This window comes from Bos indicus x Bos taurus, chromosome 19 (genome assembly GCF_003369695.1).
Source record: "Bos indicus x Bos taurus breed Angus x Brahman F1 hybrid chromosome 19, Bos_hybrid_MaternalHap_v2.0, whole genome shotgun sequence".
NCBI lineage: Eukaryota > Metazoa > Chordata > Mammalia > Artiodactyla > Bovidae > Bos > Bos indicus x Bos taurus.
Genome location: NC_040094.1, coordinates 37,320,092 through 37,343,980, shown reverse-complemented (window position 1 = coordinate 37,343,980; position 23,889 = coordinate 37,320,092). Strand labels below are relative to the sequence as shown.

The window sequence follows — 23,889 nt, the reverse complement described above, 5'->3', positions numbered from 1 at the left end:
GATACTTCTTTGCCTAAAAGGGATCTGCAGATAAGGATCACAGACCCACTGATTCAAGGCACTAAAGGTGCTCAGTCAGAGCAGGGAAGAATCTGATAGGTTGGAATGGGATTAGGTTAGACTTCCTAAACAAGTTGGGATTTGAATCTTATCCCTCCAGTAACAGGGCTGTGGTTTGAAGGATGAAGCCTATATACTTGTATAAACCCTTGCCTGTGCTTGAACTCTTTAAACCCTGGGTATGAAGCCCTCCCAACATCCCCACATTATTTATTTATTCAATCTACAAAGACTTTGGAACCAGACAGATCTGAGTTCAAAAGAATCACTTTCTAGCTTTGGGACCAAGTTGAACTTAAGACTTTAGTTTTGTGTAAGTTTTGTTTTGTACTTGTGAGAATTAAATGAGGTCACATAAGAAAATCCATAACCCACAGCCTAGCACTCAGATTTTCAACCCACTGCATTGATGAGACTATGATACAGATAATACTTATGAAACAGTGGCTTTGCACACTCCTTCAATGACCCCAAGGCCCACAGGTTAGAGCCTTGCCTGGAGAGTAGGAGAAAGACAGTTCTAGCAGAGGCAACTGCTTGAACCAAGCTGTGGCTGCTCTGTGTTGGCAGACCTATCCATGCTTATGCTGAGTGTTAGTATAAAGGGCTGCTTTCCCCCACCCCCAATTATATACTGAACAAAGTACAGAATATAGTTTCATCTCTTGAAGGGGCCTTGCTAGAAGACTGTCCTGATAAATGACAGGTACCACTAACTCTGCCAAGTGCCTCTCGATTTAGAAATAAACAAGCTGTTTTTCTAGTTTAGAAATCATGTTCTGTGACTCTCATTGGCATGTATGTGTTTTTCAGTTTAGGAGTCAGGTGACAGGAAAGCAAACCCAGCCTTTGTATGGCTTAGTTCAGTATGGCTTTCGGCAAGTCCCTCAACCTCTCTGGACCATGATTTCTTTGTAAAATGGACCACTTGGACAAGAAGCACTCTACAATATTTCTGTGGACATTTTGTGATTTCCAGGGAGTCTGGGCTTTGAGGCTTGGATCCCTGAATCCAAGAGGGCTGTGGTGGAAGTTCGAAGCCTTAATACTTATATGAAATGTTACTTGTGCTTGAACCCTTACGAACTCATCCTAACCTCTGGACTCTCTGGTTTTCTCTAGCCCTCTGTGAGTGAACAGAAAACATTGAGGGTTTGACCCTAGAAAGTAAAGATCTAAACCTTGTATGTGGGGTTTTCCTGGTGGCTCAGATGGTAAAAAATCTGCCTGCAATGCAGGAGACGTTGGTTTGATCCCTGGGTTGGAAAGATCCCCTGGAGAAGGAAATGGCTACCCACTCCAGTATTTTTGCCTGGGGAATTCCATGGACAGAGAAGACTAGTGGACTACAGTCCATGGGATCACAAAGAGTTGAGCATGACTGAGTGACTAACACTTTCACTTTCTTTTTCAAACCACGTATGTGCCTTAGTGATGCCACCAAGGGCAACTGTTCTGAATCAGCCTTCACCTTTGACTTCTGTGTACTTTCCCCAGTAGCTCGGAACAGTGGCCCAGTGGAAAATCTGCAGCATAGATGCCTCCCGTCCCCAAGTATTTCAGGCTTTTGAAAATGCCCTCTGTCTTCTACAAACATGCATACACTATCAGTTTTATTGGAGTTAAAAACGGAAGCTTCCACCAATATAGAGTGCCCTGCCCAAAATCTTTATTGTAGCTCTTACCACTCTGGGGTTCTTTGTAGTCTGTGTTCTTTGTAAGCTGTGGACTCCATCAGGAAGGTTATGTTGGGTGGTGGAAAGACCATGGGACTTTATGGTATAATGCAACTGTAAAATGTACAAATCATAAGTGTGCAGTTTGATGAATATTAACAAATGTATACACCCATTACTCAACACCCCAAGATATAAAACGTGTCCATAACTGTAAAGCACTGCTATTCGGTAGAAATATAATGTGAGCCACATATGGAGTGTCATGTTTTTCAGTAGGCATATTTTTAAAAGTAATAAGAAATAGGCAATAAGTTTAATGATATATTTTCTTTAACTTAGTATAGCCAAAGTATCATTTCAGCATGCAATCAATCATGTAAAAATTGCTAAGGAGGTATTTAATATTCTTTATTTCATGAAGTCTTCTGAATCTTGTGTGTATTTAACACTTACAGAATGCTTCAATTCAGACTAGTCATGCTTCATGTGTTCCAGAGACCCATGTGACTGGGCTGCCATAGAGATAGCACAGCTCGAGAAATTTCTCTAGTGCCTCTTTCCAGTCAGTTCCCTCCCCAACCAGAGATTATCACTATTCTGATTTCTAATCTCTATAGATTAATTTTGTCTATTCTTGAATCTTAGAATGTATACTCTTGTGTCTAGTTTCTTTTGCTCAAAAACCAAGGCTTGCTTTGGGGAGAAGTGACCTATTGATCTTGACAAAAGAATTCATGGAAGTGTGTGTTATACATTAAACAGTTTAGCCTTCCTTCATAACCGTGGGGAAAAGGACATGATCTCCTGTGCCCAATATTTCACCTCTTGGGTGTAGCAACAGAAAAGTAGGCTGAGAAGTGGGGTCCTCAGAAGAGGTGTAACAAATGTGTCCGGGGACTGTCCCAGCAGAGAGCGGTGCAGACAGTGTGACTTCTAGGCCCACTGAACTGGGCAGCCCAGTTATACTTTGTGGTCCTCAATATTTTCTCATCTAAGAGCTGTTTTTTTAATTAAACATTTTATTTTGAGATAATTGTACATTCACATGCAGTTGTAAGAAATAACACAAACAGATCTCATATAGTTTCCCCCAATGATAACATCTTGCAAAACGGTGGTGCAGCAGCGCAGCCAGGATATTCGCACTGATACCGCGTCACCACTGCAAGGATCCTTCAGGTTTCCCTGTTACAGCCACACCTACTGTCCCACTTCCACCCCTCCTTAGGACCGCTCACGGTCTGGTTTCTGTTCTCCTTTAATTGGATTTCATCATGTCCAAAGGTTATGTAATGGAGTCATACAGTATACAGTCTTTCAAGACTGGTTTTTTCACTCAGCATAATTTCTGGAGATTCATTCAGGTTGTTTTGCGTATCAGTAGTTCCTTTTTTAATTGCTAAATAGTATTCTTTGATATGGGTGCACAGTTGGTTTAACCATTCACCCACTGATGGACATTTGGGGGTGTTTCCAGTTTTTTCAAATAAGGCTGCTGTATGCATTCATATGGAGAAGGCAATGGCACCCCACTCCAGTAGTCTTGCCTGGAAAATCCCATGGACGGAGGAGCATGGTAGGCTGCAGACCATGGGGTTGCGAAGAGCCGGACACGACTGAGCGACTTCACTTTCACTTTTCCCTTTCATGCATTGGAGAAGGAAATGGCAACCCACTCCAGTGTTCTTGCCTGGAGAATCCCAGGGACGGGGGAGCCTGGTGGGCTGCCGTCTATGGGGTCTCACAGAGTCGGACACGACTGACGCGACTTAGCAGCAGCAGCATGCATTCATATACAGGTTTTTGTGGGATTGTAAATAAGTCTTTGTTTCTCTGGGAACATAATTGCTTATAGTTCTTCTCAGTATCTTCAGGAGATTGGTTCCAGGACCCCTGCAAATCCCCAACTCTGTGGTGGTCAAGTCCTTTATACAGCATGGCAGTAGTGCAGGCAGCTCTCCCTGTCTCCTGTTCCACGTCTGCGTATGGAACCTGTGGATACAGGGGGCCAGCTAGATGTGTTTCTTTAGGATAATTGTCAGCAGTGCAATGGCTGGCTTGTATGGTAGTTGCGTGTTTAGTTGTACAGAAATTGTCTGTTTTCCAGGATGACTGTACCATTTTCCATTCTCACCAACAATATATGAGCGATTAGCATCCTCATCAGTATTTGGTATTGTCATTGTTTTTAATTTTTGTCATTCCAGTAGGTGTATAGTGATATCTTATTGTGTTTTTAATACACATTTCCTAATGGCTAATGATATTGAGTAACTTTTCATATGCTTATTGTATATCCTTTTTGGTGACATATCTCTTTATGTCTTTTGCCCATTTTCTAGTTGAATTGTTTGGTTTTTTTACTGTTGAATTGTCAGAGTTCTTTATGCGTTCTGGATACTAGTCCTTTGTCAGATGTGTGGCTTGCAAATATTTTCTGCCACTCTGTAGCTCATCCTGTTGTCCTCTTTAACAGGATCTTTCACAGAGCGGAAATTTTTAATTTTGCTGAAATTAGTTTATTAAGTTTATAGATTGTGCATATAGTGTCAAGTTTAAAAATTTATTGCCTACCCCTAGATCCTGAAGCTTTTCTCCCATATTTTTCTCTAGATTTTAAAAAATATTTAATTAATTAATTTGTTTACTTATTTTTGGCCGCACTGGGGCTCTGTTGCTGTACGTGCGCTTTCTCTAGTTGCGGCAAGTGGGAGCTAATGTTGGTTGTGGTGCGTCGTCTTCTTATTGCAGTGGTTTGTCTTGTTGCGGAGCACACGCTCTAGGCGCACAAGCTTCAGTATTTGCAACATGTGGGCTCAGTAGTTGGGGTGTGCAGCTCAGTAGTTGTGGCTCGAGGGTCCTAGAGCACGCAGGCTTCAGTAGTTCTGGTGCACAGGCTTAGTAGCTCTGTGGCATGTGCGATCTTCCTAGGCCAGGGATTGAACTGGTGTCCCGTGCGTTGGGGCGGATTCCTATCCACTGTACTAGCAGGGAAATCTGCCTGTTGGTCTTCGTTCTGGCACACAGACTTCTCTCTAGTTGTGGTAGACTGGCTTAACAGTTGCAATGCATGGGCTTAGTTCCCTGACCAGGGCTCAAATCCACATCCCCTGAATTGGAAGGCAGATTCTTAACCGCTGAACCATCAGGGAAGTCCCTCTAAATGTTTTTCAGTTTTAATGTTTTACATGTAAGTCTGTGGTCTATTTTGAAGGGTGTTTTTCCCTTAAGAGACAGGTTGAAATTCCTATTTTTTGCTGAGGACCTTTTAACATTATAGTCATTCTTGTGCTCTTGGTGGCCACTGTACAGTAAAATGGCCATCAATTAAGAAAATGACCATTCACTAGTGCTCTGGATTTTTATCTGTCACAACAGCATCTACATTTTCTTAAACACTAGGTTGCATGTTGTAGCTGGTATACATGTGGCACTCATCTTCATGGGTACATAAAAAGTTTAACTTTCTTTCAGGGTAAAATAGATATTACAGTTTAAAAGTTGTTCCCTCCTTCACAAGCATCTGCCATCTCTATTCCCAGATCAACCACCAGCCTAGTGTCTTTCTGCAAATAGCGAAAGGAGCCCCTCTACACCTTTGAGAATGCAGCCCCCATGGTGTGTGGGTCAGTCCAGGGGCTGCTGGGTTGAATAATGAATCTTGGGGTGATGAGCAAGCGAGATGGAAGAGGAGCACCTGCCTCTCATTTGCCATGAGCTAGATGTACTGGTACACTTAGCTGGAACTGTGTCTTACACAAGGGTGAGTGTATTGACTGAGGACTGAGGCTTGCCCAGGAGGATAGGATACCACATGAACATCACGGGCAGCCTGGGGCCCTTCCTGTTTGCATTAAAGTTCATCTTGTCCTGGCCCTTTACACAACAGGTCCAGTGGGTCATTCTGTCCCTCCCAGCAAGTTGTTCTATCTTTCGAATGTTGAAATACCCTTCCTAGAAGATTATCAAGCCTCTTATATTTTTTTTTCTTAAAAATTTCACATGGAAAAAAATTTTTTAACACAATCATATGATCAAATAACAAGCACCTGTGTACCTACCACTTCAAATTAAAATATAGCCATACTTGTTACACAAAACTACAAATAAAATAAATATTATGGATCAAGTTGATGTCTGTTTTGTAAGCCTCCTCCTACTCACCCCTCACCAGAGAACTACTGTCATAAATTTAATGTACATCATGTCAGAGCACGTTTTTTGCGTTTAACATGTCTCTGAATCCATAAACAGAATAGCGTATCATTTGTAAAGCACATAGAATCATGCCAAGCAAGCAATAAGTGCTCTTTGTTTTTTATCCATAAAAATACTTATGCTTTTATAATTTTAGCAAAAATTATATCACCGCGCCCTTCTTTTTTCACCCAAAAGTATGTTTTGAGATCTGTTTACACCGACACCTATAGATATAGGTAATTCTTTCTACCTGATGTTTACAAATCCATTATATAACAACATCTCCAGCAGTGCAATTCCCACGTTAGAGGGTTGGCATTTTCAGCTTTTCTAGAAATTATTCTGGAGAGGCTGCGCTGCTATGACCACCAGCAGCAACTGAGAGCTGCTGTTTCCCCACAGCCTCGAAAATACTTGGTATTCCTGAATGAGAACGTGTTTGCCACTCTGGTGGGGAAGCTAAAGTGTTCTTGCTGTGGGTTGATCTACATTTCTCTGATTACCAGCGAGATTGGGTGTCTTTTGAAATGTATTCTGTGAATATTCATATTCTTTGCCCATTTATTGTTAGATTACGTGTCCTTATTGATTTGTGGGATTTTTTTCCCCCTTTAATACAGGCTAAATGTGAATCTTTTGTCTCCTATATATAAAATGAAATTTGTAAACCCAGGCAGTTGCTGTCTCTTAGCTTTGTTGATGATTTATTTTTTTCTTAGAGCCCAAGAACCAGACTGGCATCAAATGCCTGTAAGGGGAGGAGCAGAAGCCAGCCCATGACTTGAAACAGAAGCAGACTATTGATTAAAGCTTTCTTGCTGGTGGCTGGCATGGCACCTTGCCCAGAGTAACAGTGGTCGGCCTCAGTGTAGGGGCTGTTCCTGTGTCCATGGGCCCCTCACATCTAGTCACCATGCCTCCCTGGTGGCTTCTGAAAGGATTAAGAGGACTTGTGCAAGACCTGGGGTTATTCCAATTTCTGATAGGAACAGGGTTCACCTGCAAGCTCCTGGCCCAGATCCCAAAAAAACTCTGCCCAGGAAGTAATATGTAATAAGAGGCAAAACAAACTGCTTCTCTCCCAAGTATATCGTCATACCTATGTACTCAGGTGGCGTGGTCATCCCTGCCTCTGTGGCTCCTTCGGCATCCAGCTCTGCCTGTGGTCTCTGCCTGACCCTGTCAGGACCTGCGATCCTTGGTGCTTACAGAGCCTCTGGCCCTGACTTTGGTCATCTGCCTTGGAATGTCACAGAGTGCTGCAATTGCTCACAGAAGTTCCCTGAGCTAAGCAGACCGTGTTTTCTGACTAGGTACTGCTGGAAGGCTAGGCTACATGGGGGAGGGCCAACAGCAGTGCCTAGGTGAGTATAACCAGAGGACTGTGCAGTTAGCGTGCAAAGCCATCGTGCTTGGGACTAGAAGTGAGCTGGAAAGATGCGTTCAGAGGCAGCAAAGAAGATGAATCAGATACCGCAAGTAAGTCATGGAAAAGAGCCAGTGTGTGCTTGAGGGCTGGAAGGTGGGAAGTAAATGGGGGTGGTTCTCCATGGGCCTGTGGCACCATTAGCTTCAGGTTTGCTGCCCTAGGCCCTGTGCAACCTCAAAGGAAGCTGTGGATGGGCTGCAGTGTAAAGAACATACAGAAAGAGGCCCAGGGTTGCCACCCACTCAGATAGGGTCACTTAAGAAAATGAATCTCTTGCCTCATTAATAAAAAAATTATCCTTTTTATAGATACCTTTTAATAAACACACACATATTTTTGGTCACCATTTGAAAATCATAGACATCATACTATTGATATTTTCCATCTTTGCCGATCTCTCCTGGTTGTTTTGCTTTGTGACATGGACATCTTGCTTACTGGGCACTTGTCTTCTTTCCTCTGTGCATTTGTGGCGGATTGGGCTATTTTTGTGTTTCCTGTGTCAATGGCACTTATCTTTTTCATGGAAAGCTGTTTGTGATTGAATGATGAGGCTTTTTTTTTTACCACCTTTTATGGTGGCATCTTGGACAAGCTGCTTAACTTCTCTCTCAGTTTCTCTATTTGTAAGACAGGGATACGCACACTTGGGATGATTTGCCTGACAGCATTACAGGGCACACGCTCACTGTTTTCTCACTTCCGTAAGTTCACTGCCCTTCAGGAGATTTACCCATCTCTGCCCTTCTTCACTGAACATGCCCATCTTTTTCATAAATCAGAATCATTACACTCCCTACTTGTCATAAACATCTCTACAGACATTCCTGTAAATTATATTTGCAAGTAGACAACTATTTGGTGGATCCTGTTTTCCCACTGGAGCAAGGCCAGAGCTTTGCCTCTGGTAAGCCACATTCTAAATAGTAAGCAGTGTGTCCTGACCTGCTCTGTTCTGCTGAATGTAGGGAACATGCATCCATGTAGGAAACCAGTTGGCTGGCCCAGCAGTCACGGGCTAACAGGAACTGCACAGAGGCCACAGAACTGCTTTCTCATCTGCTGGAACTCTCAGAAAGGAAAACTCTGCTGCCTTCAAAACTGGGCTGATTTATTTTCTCGAGTAGTTTCTAAGATGGAAATCACAAGCAGATGTGTTTGCTCGGCTTGCCCAGTATTGTTTATTAATGTATGCATGTATTTTGCAGAGAAGCAATACATGCTGCTTTTATTTTTCTGACAGGATGGTAAATACCATAGTCAGTTGCTAAATTTAGTTTATGAATTGTGTTTCTGTCAACACTGGTTTAAGCCCTAGAAAGCTCTTCTTTTTAACTTTATTGTGCACCATTGTGCTCACTCAATTGTGTTCGGCTCTTTGTGACTCCATGGACTGTAGCCCACCAGGCTCCTCTGTCCTGGGAAGTTCCCAGGCAAGAATCCTGGAATGGATTGCCATTTTCCTCTCCAGGGGATCTTCCCAACCCAGGGATCGAACTACATCTCCTGAATCTTCTACATTGGCAGGCGGGTTCTTTACCACTGAGCCAGCTGATTAACTTTGTGTTCAAATATAACATAGATTCAGGAAATTACACATATTTTATGTACTTGTTTGATAAATTTTTGATAAATTGAACACACCCATAGAACCAGAACCTAGTGAGCCACTCCCTTGATTTCTAACAGCATAGAAAATAGTTTTGCCTGTTTTGTACATATAAATGGAATCAGATGGTATATACCTTTTCCTGTCTGGCTTCTCTCATTTAACAGTTTTTAATGAGTTTCATTCATATCTCTGGGTGTAGTCATAGTTCATTGGCTCTCATTGCTATATAATATTGAAATAATCATCACCATTTATTTATCTATTCTACTATTGAGTAGGTAGTTTCCATATTGGAGATACAAATGCAAATATCCTGTCTTTTGGTGGGCACATATATGATTTCTTTTGGCTGTATACCTAGGAATAGAATTTTGTACATTATTTTAAAAAGTGTACAATTCAATCATTTTTATTGTGTTTATGGATATGTGTGAGTCACACCCTGAGCTATCACCTCTCTATCCTCCCATCCCCTCTGCCCTAAGCAACCACTTACTCTACTTTTTGTCTCTACAGATTTGCCTAACCTCAACATGACATAAATGAAATTATACAATATGTGATTTTCTGTGTCTGGCTTCTTTCACTTACTACAGTATTTTCAAGGTTCATCCGTGTTGTAGCACGTATCAGTATTTTATTCCTTCTTATGGTCAAATAATATTCCATTGTACAGATATTCCCCATTTTGTCTATCCATTTATGCATTGCTGGATATTCAGGTTCTTTTCACTTTTTGACTATTGTGGATAGTAATGCTCTAAACATTTGTGTACAAATCTTTGAACACTTGTTTTCACTTCTTTTGGGTATGTGCCTAAGAGTACAATTGCCAGGGCAAATGTTAACTCTATGTGTAACTCTTTGGAGAACCACCAAAAATGTTTTCCACAGCAGCTGCACCACTTTACATTCCCATCAGCAATGCAAAAGAGTTCCAGTTTCTCCACATGCTCCCCAAATTTGTTATGCTGGTTTCTTGTTTATACCTTCCTAGTGGGTACAGTTCGGTTCAGTTCAGTTCAGTCGCTCAGTCGTGTCCGACTCCTTGCGACCCCATGAATCGCAGCACGCCAGGCCTCCCTGTCCATCACCAACTCCCGGAGGTCACCCAAACTCATGTGCATCGAGTCGGTGATGCCATCCAGCCATCTCATCCTCTGTCGTCCCCTTCTCCTCCTGCCCCCAATCCCTCCCAGCATCAGGGTCTTTTCCAATGAGTCAACTCTTCGCAGGAGGTGGCCAAAGTACTGGAGTTTCAGCCTCAGCATCAGTCCTTCCAAAGAAATCCCAGGGCTGGTCTCCAAGTGCTATTTAATTGTGGTTTCAGTTTACATTTCATGTGCTTGTTGGCCATTCATATATCTTCTTTGGAAAAATGTCTACTGAAGTCCTTTGCTTATTTTTTAATTGGGTTATGTGCATTATTTATAATTCAAGCATTTGGTTATTCATTTGAGCACTTCTTACATTCCAGGCCCTGTGAGGCACTGAAGACAAAACAGTGGATCCATTAGTTGCCAAACAAAACAATTATTTTTTTAAGTAACCCTTGTTTCCTAACTTGTCTTATGAAATAAGATCTGGCAACAGATCTAGGCCTGAATTCTCACATGCCCATTCTCTGCGCACACCTTTAGGTGCGGCTGTGCTTTGTCTCCATTCCCTCCCAGCTCCTGCCTAGCTGACTGACTCCCAACTGGCATTTTATAACACCCACTCCAAGTAGCTAAAGTCTTACTCTAGTTGTTTGAGTTGGGAGCACCTGGGACTCTTGGCGTCCTGCTCCAGCTCCTTAAACTTTCCACAAACAGACAACTTTTCCTAAAACCATATCTAGTTCCTTTTTCGGGTATAAATGGGGTATCTGCCACTTTGTTTAAGAATAGAAAAAGAAGTGGCCGCCCTTCTTGCTCAAGGTGTTTTGGGTGTGTTTGAGGAAGGAGAGAACTAGAATCAATGGTGTTTGCATTTGGGCTTTTGAAATGATGGGTGGTTCTTAAATTTATGAGCTTTGACATGAGTTTCTCAAACTCTTCAATCTTTTGAAGGAGCAACCTGTTTTTACTTCAACCTTGTCCTACCCCAGTCCCCGTTTCTTGGCTTCAATTAGTAAACAACTGTGGAAAAATAAAATTGAGATTAGACAATCTCTAGTGATCAGATAAGGACTAAATCCAGAGCCCATCTCATCCTTTCTCCCCAAATTGGGCAGGCAAGGCTATCATGCTGGGGTAGTGGTGCTGGATTCTCCATTCTCCACTTCAGGTTCAGCTATTTACCAGCTAGGCAGCCCACTTGGCCTCTTTGCACTTCAGTTTCCTTACCTGTACAAAGAGAGTTCATAACGTCCACCTGTATTTTTTAGAACTGGCTTAGTGTGTATCAGAGAAACCCCTTCTCACCATGGTTTTAGTAGATGGAGTTTTTCTGGGAAATGGCCAGTGTGTGGCTGGTGTGGTACAGCCTGCTGTCAGGCTCCATGTCCGTCTGTCTTGTTGCTCTGCGATGCCAAGCTCACCATGTGCTCCAAGAGAACTATCACAGGCAGCATTCCAGCCAGCAGGAAAGAAAAAGAGAAGATGTGCTTCCCTTTAAGGGCTCTTCTCCGAAGCTGTGCACACACATACACACAACCTCTGCTTAAATCCCATTGGCCAGACTTTATTCTTCAACCAGACCACCTACTGTGGAAGCTTGGAAATGTGGTGTCTATTCCACATGGCCATGGCCAGGTAAACATCTGAGGGTGTATTATTAAGGGAGAAGGGGCTACTGGGAGTCTCTGTCATTCCACCTATCAGAGCCGCTGTGAAGATAAAGGAGACAATACACTTTTGAACTACATTTGGGGATGCTGTGCTTAGTCCCTCAGTTGTGTCTGACTCTTTGCGAACACATGGACTATAGCCCACCAGGCTCCTCTGGGGGATTCTCCAGGCAAGAATACTGGAGTGGGTTGCCAGTATTGCCTGGGATTGCCAGGGGATCTTCCCAACCCAGGGATCGAACCCAGGTCTCCCACACTGCAGGTAGATTCTTTACTGTCTGAGCCACCAGGGAAGGGCACATAAATCAACCTGTTGATTTGTCAGCTAGGCATTCCAAGAGGCCACTGAAAACCATGGTGAGTGTGTAGAAAATCATATTCCACACCAAACAGAACTCTGGGACATTTTGAGAATAAGGGGATCCGTGTTGTGAAACAGATGCCCCAGCTCCCCACTTTTAATGCTTTGTTGACAACAAGACCATTAAACTGGCTGAAATCTGTGTTTTTCTGCCTTCTAATCCAGATGCTGGGCTGTTGGGAGGTGGCTTACCAAGGCTTCAAGGGCAGTGGTAAACCACTGAATGCAAAAAATGTATTTAGTTTGGATTCACCAGTTGTAAGCAACAGAAACCCAACTCAGACTAGCTTAAATGTTTGTTCATATTTTAGATTACATATATAAGTAAGATCATGCAACATTAGACTTTCTGCTTCCGGCTTATTTCCCTTAAGCATAATGTCCTTTGGATTCATCCATGTTGTTGCAAATGGAATTCAGCTCCTCTCTCCCCTCACCAAACTAGTTTAAATTCAAGGAGGGACTTTATTGACTGGTGACAGTGAAAAGTCCAGAGGCAGGTAGACTCAACATGTGACTGTCTAGGTATTCGACAAGCTCAAGATTAAGTCTGTCGCTGGGTCTTCCTGGCTGTTTCTGTTTTTGTCTCTGTCTTTCCATCTCTCTACTTTCCCCTGTGTTGACTTTCTTCCTAAGCAGGTTTTCTCTACATGCTTGCTCTTACACCCATCACTGTGGCAAACCCAAGAAAGGAGCACATCTGTTTCCTAGTGGGCAAAAATAGTGCCCTCCACATTATGCCTGTGAGAGAAGGATTTGGGTACACAGTCTCTTTTGAGGGGTGTCATGGTGACTACGAGGAACTACCTCAGTAGTTCTTTAGGTCTGCCAACCTGAGTGGTAGAATGCGGGGGCTGGCAGGGCTTCAGAGGCCTGTGACTTCTGGCTGTTTTCTGTCCTAGCACACCTGAGGAAACCAGCTGGCTTAGGTGGCTCACTACAATCTTTGAGAAGATTGCCCAGGGAGGTGATCTAGATAGTATCCCTTTGAGGATAACCACAGATCCAAGTCCTCAGACTTTATAGGTGGGGAGGCTGAGGCCCAGAGAGGAGAAGACACAGGTATCTTCACTTGGATTTTCTTGAGAACAGGTACATGGGTGCAGGTGGTTTATTTGTGATCCTGGGAAGCAGGAGTGAGGGAGTATGGAGAGGAGACAAGAAGTCAATTTGGGGCGTGTGTGGGCAACCAGGATCTTACCGCACCCCCCCCGCCCCCAGGCTTGATGCCTCCCAGAACCGCCCAGCCACAGAAGGAGAAACTTGAGGGAGTCCCTGAGGACAGAACCACAAGACACTGCCCTATCAGTGAAACTAGAAATGTGCTGAGGACACATGTCAAGGGACACCGAAGGTGTTTGTGACAATCTCCCACCCAGCCAGTGGCACACTTGGGATGAGACCTCAGGCCCCCAGCTCCATCCAGTGCTCACTCGCTCTCCAGTTTGTGACTCATCTTTATTGAAGTCAGGACAACCTACCCATCAGCCTGCACTGGGACACACCCTCATGTGACGTGAGGTCTCCTCTCTCATTTATAGGGAAACCCAGTTTTGCTCCCCTCTGCCCTGCATACTTTATTCCGTCCAGAAATTCTCCCTCATAAGCCAGAAGCAGCCAATCGGTGACAATTAGGATTGGCCTTTTCAGCTCAGCAACTGTAGGACTGAATCATCAGGAAGGGCCCCCAGGGCCCACACCACCCTGGGGTGGTGGTCTGGAAAGCCTGGATCTGGAGCATGCCCTCTCGGATGAGAACAGGGTCTGAGAGCTGTCATATACTTCTCTGGGCCTGGATGGGAGCCCAGCACCTGTCACCCAGGTCTGGCAAATAGGCATAAGCAGGCCTAAGCTTATGATACTTAGACTTCTGGGGACCTTTTTTTAAAAAAATAATAATTAATTGTTTTAATAATTCATAACAGTTTTAGTTACAGAATAACTGAGTAGATCATACATGCAGTTCATTATGCCCACCCCCGACCCCATCCCTGGCACTGTTTCTCTGATATTAACATCTGCATTCGTATGGCACATTACAATTAGTGAACTAGTATGGTACATTATTGGCTTCCCAGGTGGCACTAGTGGTAAAGAACCTGCCCACCAGTGTAAGAGACACAGGTTCAACCCCTGAGTCAGGAAGATCCCCTGGAGGGAGGGCACAACAACTGACTCCAGTATTCTTGCCTGGAGAATGTCATGGACAGAGGAGCCCGGGGGGCTACAGTTCATAGGGTCACAGAGTCAGACTAGACTGAAGCAACTTAGCACACATGCACGCATGGCACAGTATTGTTGACCATGGTCCAAGTTTACATCAGGGTTTAGTCCTTGTGTTAGATTATTCTGTGGGTTTTGACAGATACCCAGGGGTCTTTTTACCAGGAGGAAGTGGTGTCTAGAATGAGGCCATTCCCAGCCCGCCCAGGCTACCTCTCAGCATGACTGACCTTAGAGTCCCTTTCCAGGGTTTGGATACCAAGGCTCCAGACCCTTGGTACTGAGTGGAAACTGAGGAGTAGGCTGGGGAGAACCTTCTCTCTGATTAGGGACAGAGGTCAGCATCCAGGTTTTGATTTCCCAAGGGCAAAGTAGCTCCTATGTTAAATAGGTCCCTGGCGATAGGGCAGATCAGACAGTTTCTGGAGTTTCCTGCACACGTTGTATGCAACCTGCTTCCTAGCATGATGTGCCAGCCTTTGGTTCCAGGGAGGCCTGGCTTGGTGCAGTTGAGCGCATAGCCCCTCTTCCCACAGTTCAGGAGAGCTGGATCACACCGTCCCCTTGCCCGTCGGAGGCTTCAGCTATGTCCAGGGCCACGTCGGATTGCACCTCAGTAACAAGACCGTGGGGCGGTGCCTGGATGCCACAGCACAGAGGGTCCCAGACCAGGAGGCCTTGGTTGTCCACCATGAAAACATCAGGTTGACCTTTGCCCAACTCAAGGAGGAGGTGGGTCCTGACTTTGAACCTTCAAAGTGGGCAGGTGCTGGCCCCCAGGTGCCAAGCTTGGTGGAGCTGCAAGGGTGGTGCCTGGCTATGGGGCAGGGTGCTGGGGCTGCCTGAGAGACCCCAAGGAATGTCAGGAGAGGAGGGCAGGGCCGAGGCAGAGGAGGTCCAGGTGCCTCCTGCATCAGTCGTTTCTGGGACACTGGTTAACTATGCATGTTCCCAAGTCCCCCTCCAGACCTCAGGCCTGCGTATCTGCCTGTCCCTCATTCCCAAGTGCTTCTGATGTGAACCCCTGGGCCAAAGGTTAAAGTCAGACTCATGGGCTCCTTTCTGCTCACCTGCATCTCACTCCTCTGTTCCCCTTCTGTTTACTCCAGGTGGATAAAGCTGCTTCTGGGCTCTTGAGTATCGGCCTCCGCAAGGGTGACCGGCTGGGCATGTGGGGACCCAACTCCTATGCATGGGTACTCATGCAGCTGGCCACAGCCCAGGCTGGCATCATTCTGGTGAGGAGGGGATTACCTGGCATAGCTGGGTATGCAGGGGGGAGGGCATCATTCAGGGGAGCTCCCTGGACCCTCAGCCCCAGAATCACACCAGTGCCTGGCTGGTTTCAGACCAGCTAGTGCTTTCTGCTGAAGCCCACCAGGGAAGCCTGAAGGTACAGGGTGCTGCCTCTGAGGGTGGAGGGGCTGCAAATGGCAGCATCTGCCCAGGACACGTGACGTGCCCTCACTGTCTCCACCAGGTATCTGTGAATCCAGCGTACCAGGCTATGGAGCTGGAGTATGCCCTCAAGAAGGTGGGCCCATTCCTTGGGTACTGTGGGAGAAGCCAGCTAGTACCTAGCACAGGGGGCTTCCAGTTGTCACAGAAGGCTGAGAGGGGTGGGGGGCATGCACAGGGAACACCCTGAGTCTGTCCTTCTTCAGGCAGTGGGTGGGAGGAGGGGATGGTAGGTCATACAGGCTAGTGTGTGTGTCGGGGGTGGTGGCTGTGTGTATGGGAGAGAGAGCAACTGTCAGGACTCTACCACATTCCCAGGCTGGGGCTTCCTGCTGACCGTGGTGGGGGGCTCCCCTTCTACAGGTGGGCTGCAAAGCCCTCGTATTTCCCAAGCAATTCAAGACTCAGCAATACTACAACATCCTGAAGCAGATCTGTCCAGAGGTGGAGAAGGCCCAGCCAGGGGCCTTGAAGAGTCAGAGGTGGGGGTGTCTGGGTTGAGAGGGGTACATCATGCCTTTTCCTGGCCCCCTCACTCCTTACCCATCTCTGTGGGCCATCCCTCTCATCATGCTCCCCACCGCCAGGCTTCCAGATCTGACCACAGTCATCTCGGTGGATGCCCATCTGCCAGGGACACTGCTTCTAGATGAGGTGGTGGCAGCTGGCAGTCAAGAGCAAAATCTGACCCGGCTCCGGCACACCCAGCAGTTCCTGTCCTGCCATGACCCCATCAACATCCAGTTCACCTCGGTACGGCAGAGATCTCCAGGTCCTGAACCCAGGCTGGCATGCTAACACCTGCCTGCCCTGAGACCCGCCCCGAGAGCAAGGAGGCAGCAGAGATCAGTAGAGCACTCTCCTGCGGCCAGCCCTAGCTGTCCCCTCTGCCCTGGAAAACATCAGCAACTAGAGTCCTTGTCACATGCCCCTCTCCCCTGGCCCTCTTGTCCCAAGCACAGGGGCAGATGTGCTGAGCCGCCACAGGTCAGAGCCCCTCATTTGGCAGATGGGGAAACTGAGACCCCGAGAGGCCATCTGCTGGTGAGCCTCTGAGCCACCTTATAAGTGGCCTGAGAGTAGACCTTCTCTGCCACATTTCTGAATCCTAACACCTGGCACCGTGCAGGCACAAGGCAAGTTGCTAAATATGTACTGAGTGAATGAATGGATCTAGGGCAACAATCTCAGTCTCCTGACTCCCAGTCCAGTGCTCTTCCATGCCGTGGCCCAGGGTGGGAAGGGGATGGGATGAAAGAGGCCAAGCTATCAGCTTCTTGTCTTGTCAGGGGACAACCGGCAGCCCCAAGGGGGCCACACTCTCCCATTACAACATTGTCAACAACGCCAACATGATAGGGCAGCGCCTGAGACTGCACCAGAAGGTGAGGGGTGCTGGCCCAGCAAGGGCTTCCTGGCACCCTGCAGGGGTGGGGGTTTGCTGGGTTCCCCCTTCTGGCTAGAGGAGCTCGGCTTCTGGCCCCACAATAGACCCAGCTCCTGCTTCCATCTCCAGACGCCAGAGGAGTCGCGGGTAGTGCTGCCTAGCCCCCTGTACCACTGCCTGGGCTCTGTGGGGGGCACAATGGTGAGCCTGATGCACGGTGTCACCCTCATCCTGTGCTCTCCGGTCTTTGAGGGCAAGAAGACGCTGGAGGCCATCAGCAGAGAAAGGTGGGCATCAGTGGGCAGCTATCTGTGGGCTGATAAGATCCTCCTGTTCCTCACTCCTGGGCCCTGATTCCTTTCCAAGCTGTCTCCGCCCTCCAATCAAGAGAAATGGAGATGGGGTAGTGGGAGATTCTCAGGAGACCAGTCCCTCCCTCCAAGGAGCTTCTGCTTATATCCCACAGTTGTAGCCGTGGCCCTTACTGTAGGCTTAGAGTCTGGTGGGTGAGAGGAGGAAGTTCCCTTCTACTTCCAAGCCTGATTTTGAGATGCACCTCCCTTATACAGAGGCTGCTTCCTGTATGGGACCCCCACAATGTTCGTGGACGTTCTGAACCAACCAGACTTCTCCAGTTACGACATCTCAACCATGCGTGGAGGTGGGATGGGGCCAAGAGTGGTGAGGCCAGGACTAGCCTAGTGAGCTGCATAAGTGCCCAATCTTTCATTTAGGGGCAAAAAGGCCACTAAACATGGGTGGGAGGGAGGGAAATCCTCTATGTCCCTAGACACCAGCCTAAGACCAGCTGCCTAGACATCAGCCTAAGGACAGCTGCCAGGTCTAGAAACAAGTCCAGGGTTGGGAAGCAAAGGGAATGTTATTTCCTAAAAAGGGCTACAGGTGAATGGGAGTCTACTGGACCTGGAGAAGGTGGGAGCTGTGTCAGCCCTCTCTCCGATTCAGGTGTGATTGCTGGGTCTCCTGCACCCCCAGAGCTGATCAGAGCCATCATCAACAAGCTGAACATGAAGGAGCTAGTGGTAAGTAGAGGCAGGGGCTGGGGTGGAGGGCAGGCCAGGGCTGGGCAAGAACAGATTGCTGGATGTGTCGAGGAGTCCAGCCTGGGTCTCCAAGGAAGACCCTTCGGCTGGCCCTCCTTCTAGAAAGCAGATGTGAGAAACTGCAGTCTGACCTCATCAATAGCTCTCAAGTCACAAAGACAGGTGACAGGGGAGTAAATATTATACATACATAAATTTATATTTATAGAAATCTGGGGAAGAAATGCAGCGTGGGAGGATGTGTGGCAAAGCACCAGTGTCCTGGCAGGTGGGGGCTGGCAGAGTTGAGGGTAGGGGCTTCAGACCCTTCCTAGGAGCAAGGGGTAGGGCAAGGATCTGATGTTTGTTTCCAAATGACAGGGAAAGGGAAATCAAGAGGAGGATTCTGGAAGGGTGGCCATCCTGATGGTCACCCTGTTCTGGTCCTAATGGACTTGGAGGTCTTAGCAACAGCTTCTCTGAGAGGAGCTGTGGCCGTGAGGCCAGGCGTGCTGGAGCTCTCAGCATCAAGTGGAGCTGGGTTTGTGCTGGAGTGCCCGGGTGCCCTGCCAGGACATGTCTAGGTGTGAACAGATCTATGTATCAGCAGAGGGTGTTGGGAGAAGATGGGAGTCAGAGGTGAGAGGATCAGTAGTTTCTCCGGCAGAAGGCAGAGGCCAGTCACCAGGACTGGCTGGGTCAGGACCTGTGGTGAGGCAAGGACTGGTGTCAGGACGCCAACAGTCTAGATGCTGTTCGGAGAGAATGGTGGGAGTCCTAGGAGGTATCATTTTCCCCCTTAGAGGAGGGAGCCCCAGTCCTCCCCTCCTTTCCCTGTAAAAATGGAAGTATCCTGGGACACCCTCCTCAATTCCAGAGTCTCCAGAGAGAGAATAGGGGCCATGCCCATTGGACCCCACCTGTTTAATGGCGGCCGGCTTTCTTGGACCTCTTGGTGGGGAACTTGCAGCCGCGGAAGGCGTCCGTGTCACGAATGTGCTGGCCCCTGAACTTGGCGGGTGATGCACAAGTGGCATCAGGGCGAGAGGTCTTAGCTTCCAGCCACCTGGAGAGACAGAGAGTTGCTGGGGTTGGGGAAGGGATGGAAGAGTACTGGAGGTAAAGACAGTGAACCATGGGGTCAGGTTGACTTTGCTTTGGGGTAGTCTGGAACTGTCATCTTCATTTTACAAATGGGGAAGTGCCCAGCGTCCCACACCTCTTAGGGAGCAAATCTAGGACATATGCCTAGGATGTCTTAGTGCAGGGTCAGTATGTCTCCACTCCATCACAGGAGGATGGCCTCTAGGGGTACTACTGGGGCCCTCTCACCTCCGAAGGCCCCGGAGCTGGCAGGTACACTTCCAGGGGTTGTTGGTGAGGGTGAGGGTCTCCAGGCTGTCAAAGGGGAAGTTGGAGGGCAGCTGGTGCAGGCGGTTGTTCTCCAGATGGACATGTTTCAGCGTGGTCACACCCAGGAAGGCACCGTCAGAAAACTAGGGAGCAGGGTGGGTGTGAGTGAGCAGCTCAGTCCCAGTGTCCAGCCTCTCCTAGCTCTATGCTCCCACGGGGCAGGGTCCACCCCGAATGCAAGCAGTGGTGCCCTGAGCAGGTTCACAGCGTGACTAGGTTTTCTCAGAAGATCTAATCCATACAATGGTCTGCTGAGCTAGGTAGTGTTATTTTCAATATGTAGATTGCAGGGCAAGGTTAAGTCCCTTGCTCAGGGTGGCACTAGGGAGTCAACAGTAGCTGCAGGGCCACTTCTAGCTCCTTTTCCTCTGGCACCGTGCTCCCCGTGCAAACACTGGGACTGGGGAGGCAGCCAGAGTTTGGCCTCAGTGGCCCAAGCTGGCACAGAGTGAAGCTGGCCAGTGTTTGGTGGGATGGGCCGTGGGCCCAGGCTCCCCACAGCCCCAGGGTCCTGCATGCCCCCAGCTTTGTCCTCCCTGCTCCCGCACTGCCTGCCAGGCACTATTTGTGGAGCCACCTTGGTGGAGTCTTGGGCCAGGCTGGCTGGCTCCAGAGGAAACATTCTATTGGTGCCCACATCTTGGCCCAGACGTCACAGTTCCTGCCTGGCCTCGCCTGCCCCAAATGAGCCCCTGCTTCCCCGCTGTACTTCCCACTGAAAGGCCACGCTGGCAATAATGGGCCACAGGGGACTGTGACTTCAGCTGGGGAGTGTTCGGGGCTGAAGAAGGGCAGGCTCGGGCAGGCTCTGTCCGCCCAGATGAAGGCCGGTTGCTATCCAGGTATGATTCTGCCCTCATCTCTGTGCCTGTGGTCCAGGGAAGGGTGTGAACCTCCCTGGTATTCAGACTGTTCTGATCTATCTTCCCACCTTACCCTGTTTCCTGCCCAAACCTCCTGGTGAAGCCCCTGCGCCAGAGCAATTTTCTAGTCCCAAGAAGGGATTCCACCCTGACCCAAGGCAGCAGCACCTGGCCAGGCACTGGGCATCTGAGGGAGGACAAAGTCAGGAGATGGGTCTGGTGACCAGGGTGGGCAAAGGGCAGTGAGTGGTCTGGGGCACAGTGAGGCATGGCCAATCTTTCCTGTGGGGAGACACCTAGGGTCCTTGTGCCGAAGGTTGACAGTAGTGAGTGGCTCTTGCCTTTTCCCCTTCGTAGAACCCATGGATGCCATGCCTGCAGCCTGGGGCAGGCCCCTGGTCCATGGTCCCCACTCAGCTGAAATGACCCTGAGAATGCAGTGGAATGTATGTGTGTGGACTGGGGGTGGGGTGGGGGATCCACCAGGGCCTCTGGGAGGCATGGAGGCGGTCTTCCTCAGTTATGTGCTCCCTGCTCATTCCCCAGCCCCCCACTCCACCTTAGCACTCATGCACACTCCCCACCAGGAACAGGGTCTCTTTGTGGGCCTGATTTGCCCAGCTCCTCTGGAAGGCTTCTCAATAAACAAACCTCCCTTTATGGGGTGGTAGGTTTACTGGAGGCAGGAAAAAAACAGCAGAGGAGGGGTGGAAGGCCTAACAGGAAGAGGTGGCTTCTGCGCACAGCAGGGGGGTTGAGGGCCCTGGATATGCCTCCTGGGGGCCATTGGTGGGGCCAGGACAGCCTAACTCTGTTTATAAGTAGGAATCTTAGGAGGGTAGTGGCTGAGACTCAGGACAGGGACAGCAGGGCAGGATTTGGGGTGGGGACATGATAAGAAGACTGAAGCGACTTAGCATGCATGCATGCATTGGAGAAGGAAATGGCAACCCACTCCAGTATTCTTGCCTGGAGAATCCCAAGGACAGGGGAGCCTGGTGGGCTGCCGTCTATGGGGTTGCACAGAGTCGGACACGACTGAAGCGACTTAGCAGCAGCGATAAGATGAGGACAGAGCTCCACACCTTGGAGACAGCCACTGGTAGAGGAATTTTAGGGGAGAGGGGATGGTGCCCAGCTGTGGCCCTGGATCCCCGGGCCTCCTGGCAGTGAAGAAGGAGCCAGGGCACAGCCCCGCAAGCAGGAGCTCACCTTCTCCAGGTTGGTGTTGTCCAGCCAGAGCGTCTCCAGGTATCTGCCGAAGGACTGGAAGGCATTATCGGGAATGCTTTTCAGGGGATTGTGGGACAGCTTCAGCTCCTCCACCACCCTCAGCTTGCTCAGAGCAGCTGAGGGGTAGCTGGACAGCTGGTTCCTGTCCAGGTAGAACTTGGCAAGGTTTTCCACGTCGTCCAGAGCGCCGGGCTGCAGGGAACTGAGTGAGTTTTCCGACAGGTAGAGCCAGCGCAGGTCCTTGGCGCCCTGGAAGGCACCTGAGCGCAGCTCTCGGATCTTGTTGTTGTTGAGCTGCAGGATGAAAAGGTTGACCAGAGGGGAGAGCAGCCCCCGGGGCAGCTCCGTCACCTTATTGTGGTCCAGGTAGAGGTAGGTGAGCTCGGTCAGGTCGTCAAAGGCACCGGCACGCAGCACGCGGATGTCGTTATGGGACAGGTACAGGTAGATGAGCTGCTTGAGGCCTCGGAAGGCGCCAGCGGCCACCTCGCGGATCTGACAGTGCTGCAGGTGCAGCGACACGAGGTTGGGCATGGCCCGAAATGAGTTGGCTGCCAGCACAGGGAAGTTGTTGCGCTGGAGGTTAAGCAGCTTGGTCTTCTCTGACACCTTGGGGATCTTCTGCAGCCCCACCTTGTCGCAGATGACGTGCTGCAGGTCGCTGTGGCAGTGGCAGTTCTGGGGGCAGGCGGCCAGCGCAGGCAGCAGGCTGGCCAGGAGGCCCAGGCTGAGGCTGAGCAGGAGCATCGGGCGGGCCATGGCCAGGACGTCTGGGGCCAAGGCAGGGGGCAGCGGCAAGTCCTCGGCGCTCGGTCTCCCGCCCTATTTATATGGTGGCCCTGACCGCAGCCGGCAGCCAGAGCCAGCTCCTACGTGGAGCCGGAGGCCACCGGGTTAACTCCCTCCCGCCCAGAGCTGCGCCCCTGCCCTCGACCGGGAAGGGCCCTCCCACCCTGGGGACTCTGCGGGGGGCCGCACTGGCCCTGAACCTCGGCCCCTAGCTCGGGCCCCTGTCTCCCTGCCCTCGGACCCACTCCCTGCCCACCCCATCTCCTCTCCGCCCGGGGCGGGGGAGGGTATGGGTGTGTCCAGGACCCAAGTTTACTCCCTAGTCGGGGAGAGGGGCAGCCCCCGAACTTATTTGTTTGCTCAAGTCTGAGCCTCCACGCCTCCCCCCAGACGCCCTCGGCCGCGTGCCCTGGACCCAGCGAGGGAGGAAGCAGGGCCTGGCAGCCGGACGCGAGTCTCGCCGCGGTCGCCGGCCGGCGGCGCTTTAATGGGGCTCTTGTGCAGCGCCGGCGGAGCGTGAGAGCCACCCTGGCGTCGGGCTCCCCGCTCCAGCTGCTCTCGAGAAGGTGGAGCTCTTCCCCGCCCTCGACTGGCCCTGGCCTCTCTCTCCCAGCCTCAAGCTGGCTTTCTGTCCCCTGCACCCCCTGTATCCCTTTGCCACGACTGAAGGCAACCAGAAAAGTGGGAACTGGCGGCGAGGGGATGACCCACAGGCCTCGGCAAACACCTAAAGACCACAGGCACGGTGGCTCTGTCTTCCCCCCTCCCTAATCTCCCTAAAATGTCCACATCTCCTCATACCTACCCCACCCTGCAGTGGTCAGGACCCTTTGTGGGGGGTGGTTCTCTAGGGGTGGTGGCCAGAGTGGCGCCAAGGTGTACCTGGCAGAAGCCACACCCGGGCAGTGGCCCCAGGACTGTAAGGGTGGGTGAGAGGGCTGGGTCCCAACAGCTCAGGCTTCACGACCCCAGGTCCTGTGGGCAGCCCTACCCCAGCCAACTGGGTCTCTGTGTGTCTACTTGTCAGCCACGGTGTCTGGGTTCCTGTGGAAACGGGAGGGTGGGCAGGCAGAGTCACAGCTCTGGCCCCAAAGCAAGCTCTGGGCTGACTGGTAGGAGTTCTTGTCTGTGTTGGGGGGTGCGAGGAGAAACCAGACCCCAAGTCTTGCCAGACCCCAGCTATGCCTGATTCATGCCCACTAACACAGGAGGGAAGGGGAGGGCTGAAGGATGAACGGACGAACAAAGGGCTGGTGTCTTTGCTGGCTGGAAGGAACCTCCCCAGCCCCTCTCCCTTCATGCGGTGCTCAGGTGCGGAAGCCTGCCGTCTTAAGCCCCTTCCAGCCATTGCCTCTGGATGGGGGTCATA

At 49.5% G+C, this 23,889-nt stretch overlaps 2 protein-coding genes across 3 annotated transcripts in view; one reads left to right on the top strand and one right to left on the bottom strand.

Annotated features, from left to right (window-relative positions):
* Positions 1-23,889, top strand: part of ACSF2 (acyl-CoA synthetase family member 2) — a 31,471-nt gene that overhangs the window by 3,632 nt on the left and 3,950 nt on the right. The window contains exons 2-10 of the mRNA XM_027519784.1: positions 14,871-15,066; positions 15,444-15,572; positions 15,815-15,868; positions 16,156-16,274; positions 16,380-16,545; positions 17,082-17,177; positions 17,309-17,466; positions 17,749-17,840; positions 18,146-18,222. Coding sequence (XP_027375585.1) covers positions 14,871-15,066; positions 15,444-15,572; positions 15,815-15,868; positions 16,156-16,274; positions 16,380-16,545; positions 17,082-17,177; positions 17,309-17,466; positions 17,749-17,840; positions 18,146-18,222 — 1,087 coding nt within the window. The remainder of the gene's footprint in view (positions 1-14,870; positions 15,067-15,443; positions 15,573-15,814; positions 15,869-16,155; positions 16,275-16,379; positions 16,546-17,081; positions 17,178-17,308; positions 17,467-17,748; positions 17,841-18,145; positions 18,223-23,889) is intronic.
* CHAD (chondroadherin) lies at positions 10,210-23,178 on the bottom strand. 2 transcript variants are annotated; one of them, XM_027519789.1, is made up of 4 exons: positions 21,711-23,178; positions 19,555-19,718; positions 19,143-19,288; positions 10,210-10,470 (listed from the first exon to the last, which is right to left on the bottom strand). In XM_027519789.1, exons 1-3 carry the CDS (start codon positions 22,488-22,490, stop codon positions 19,147-19,149), a joined length of 1,086 nt encoding a protein of 361 aa, XP_027375590.1. In that variant the 5' UTR covers positions 22,491-23,178; the 3' UTR covers positions 10,210-10,470; positions 19,143-19,146. The 2 variants fall into 2 exon arrangements, with proteins under 2 accessions (XP_027375590.1, XP_027375589.1); XM_027519788.1 differs by lacking the exon at positions 10,210-10,470 and adding an exon at positions 18,418-18,928.

What these genes read in the sequence shown, in the direction of transcription:
- CHAD (XM_027519789.1), bottom strand. Translation starts at nt 22,490, where the DNA reads ATGGCCCGCCCGATGCTCCTGCTCAGCCTCAGCCTGGGCCTCCTGGCC. An exon ending in ACAACACCAACCTGGAGAAG is followed by an intron (nt 19,719 to 21,710) that starts GTGAGCTCCTGC and finishes CCTGCTCCCTAG; the next exon opens with TTTTCTGACGGTGCCTTCCT. An exon ending in CAGCTCCGGGGCCTTCGGAG is followed by an intron (nt 19,289 to 19,554) that starts GTGAGAGGGCCC and finishes CTGTCTCTCCAG; the next exon opens with GTGGCTGGAAGCTAAGACCT.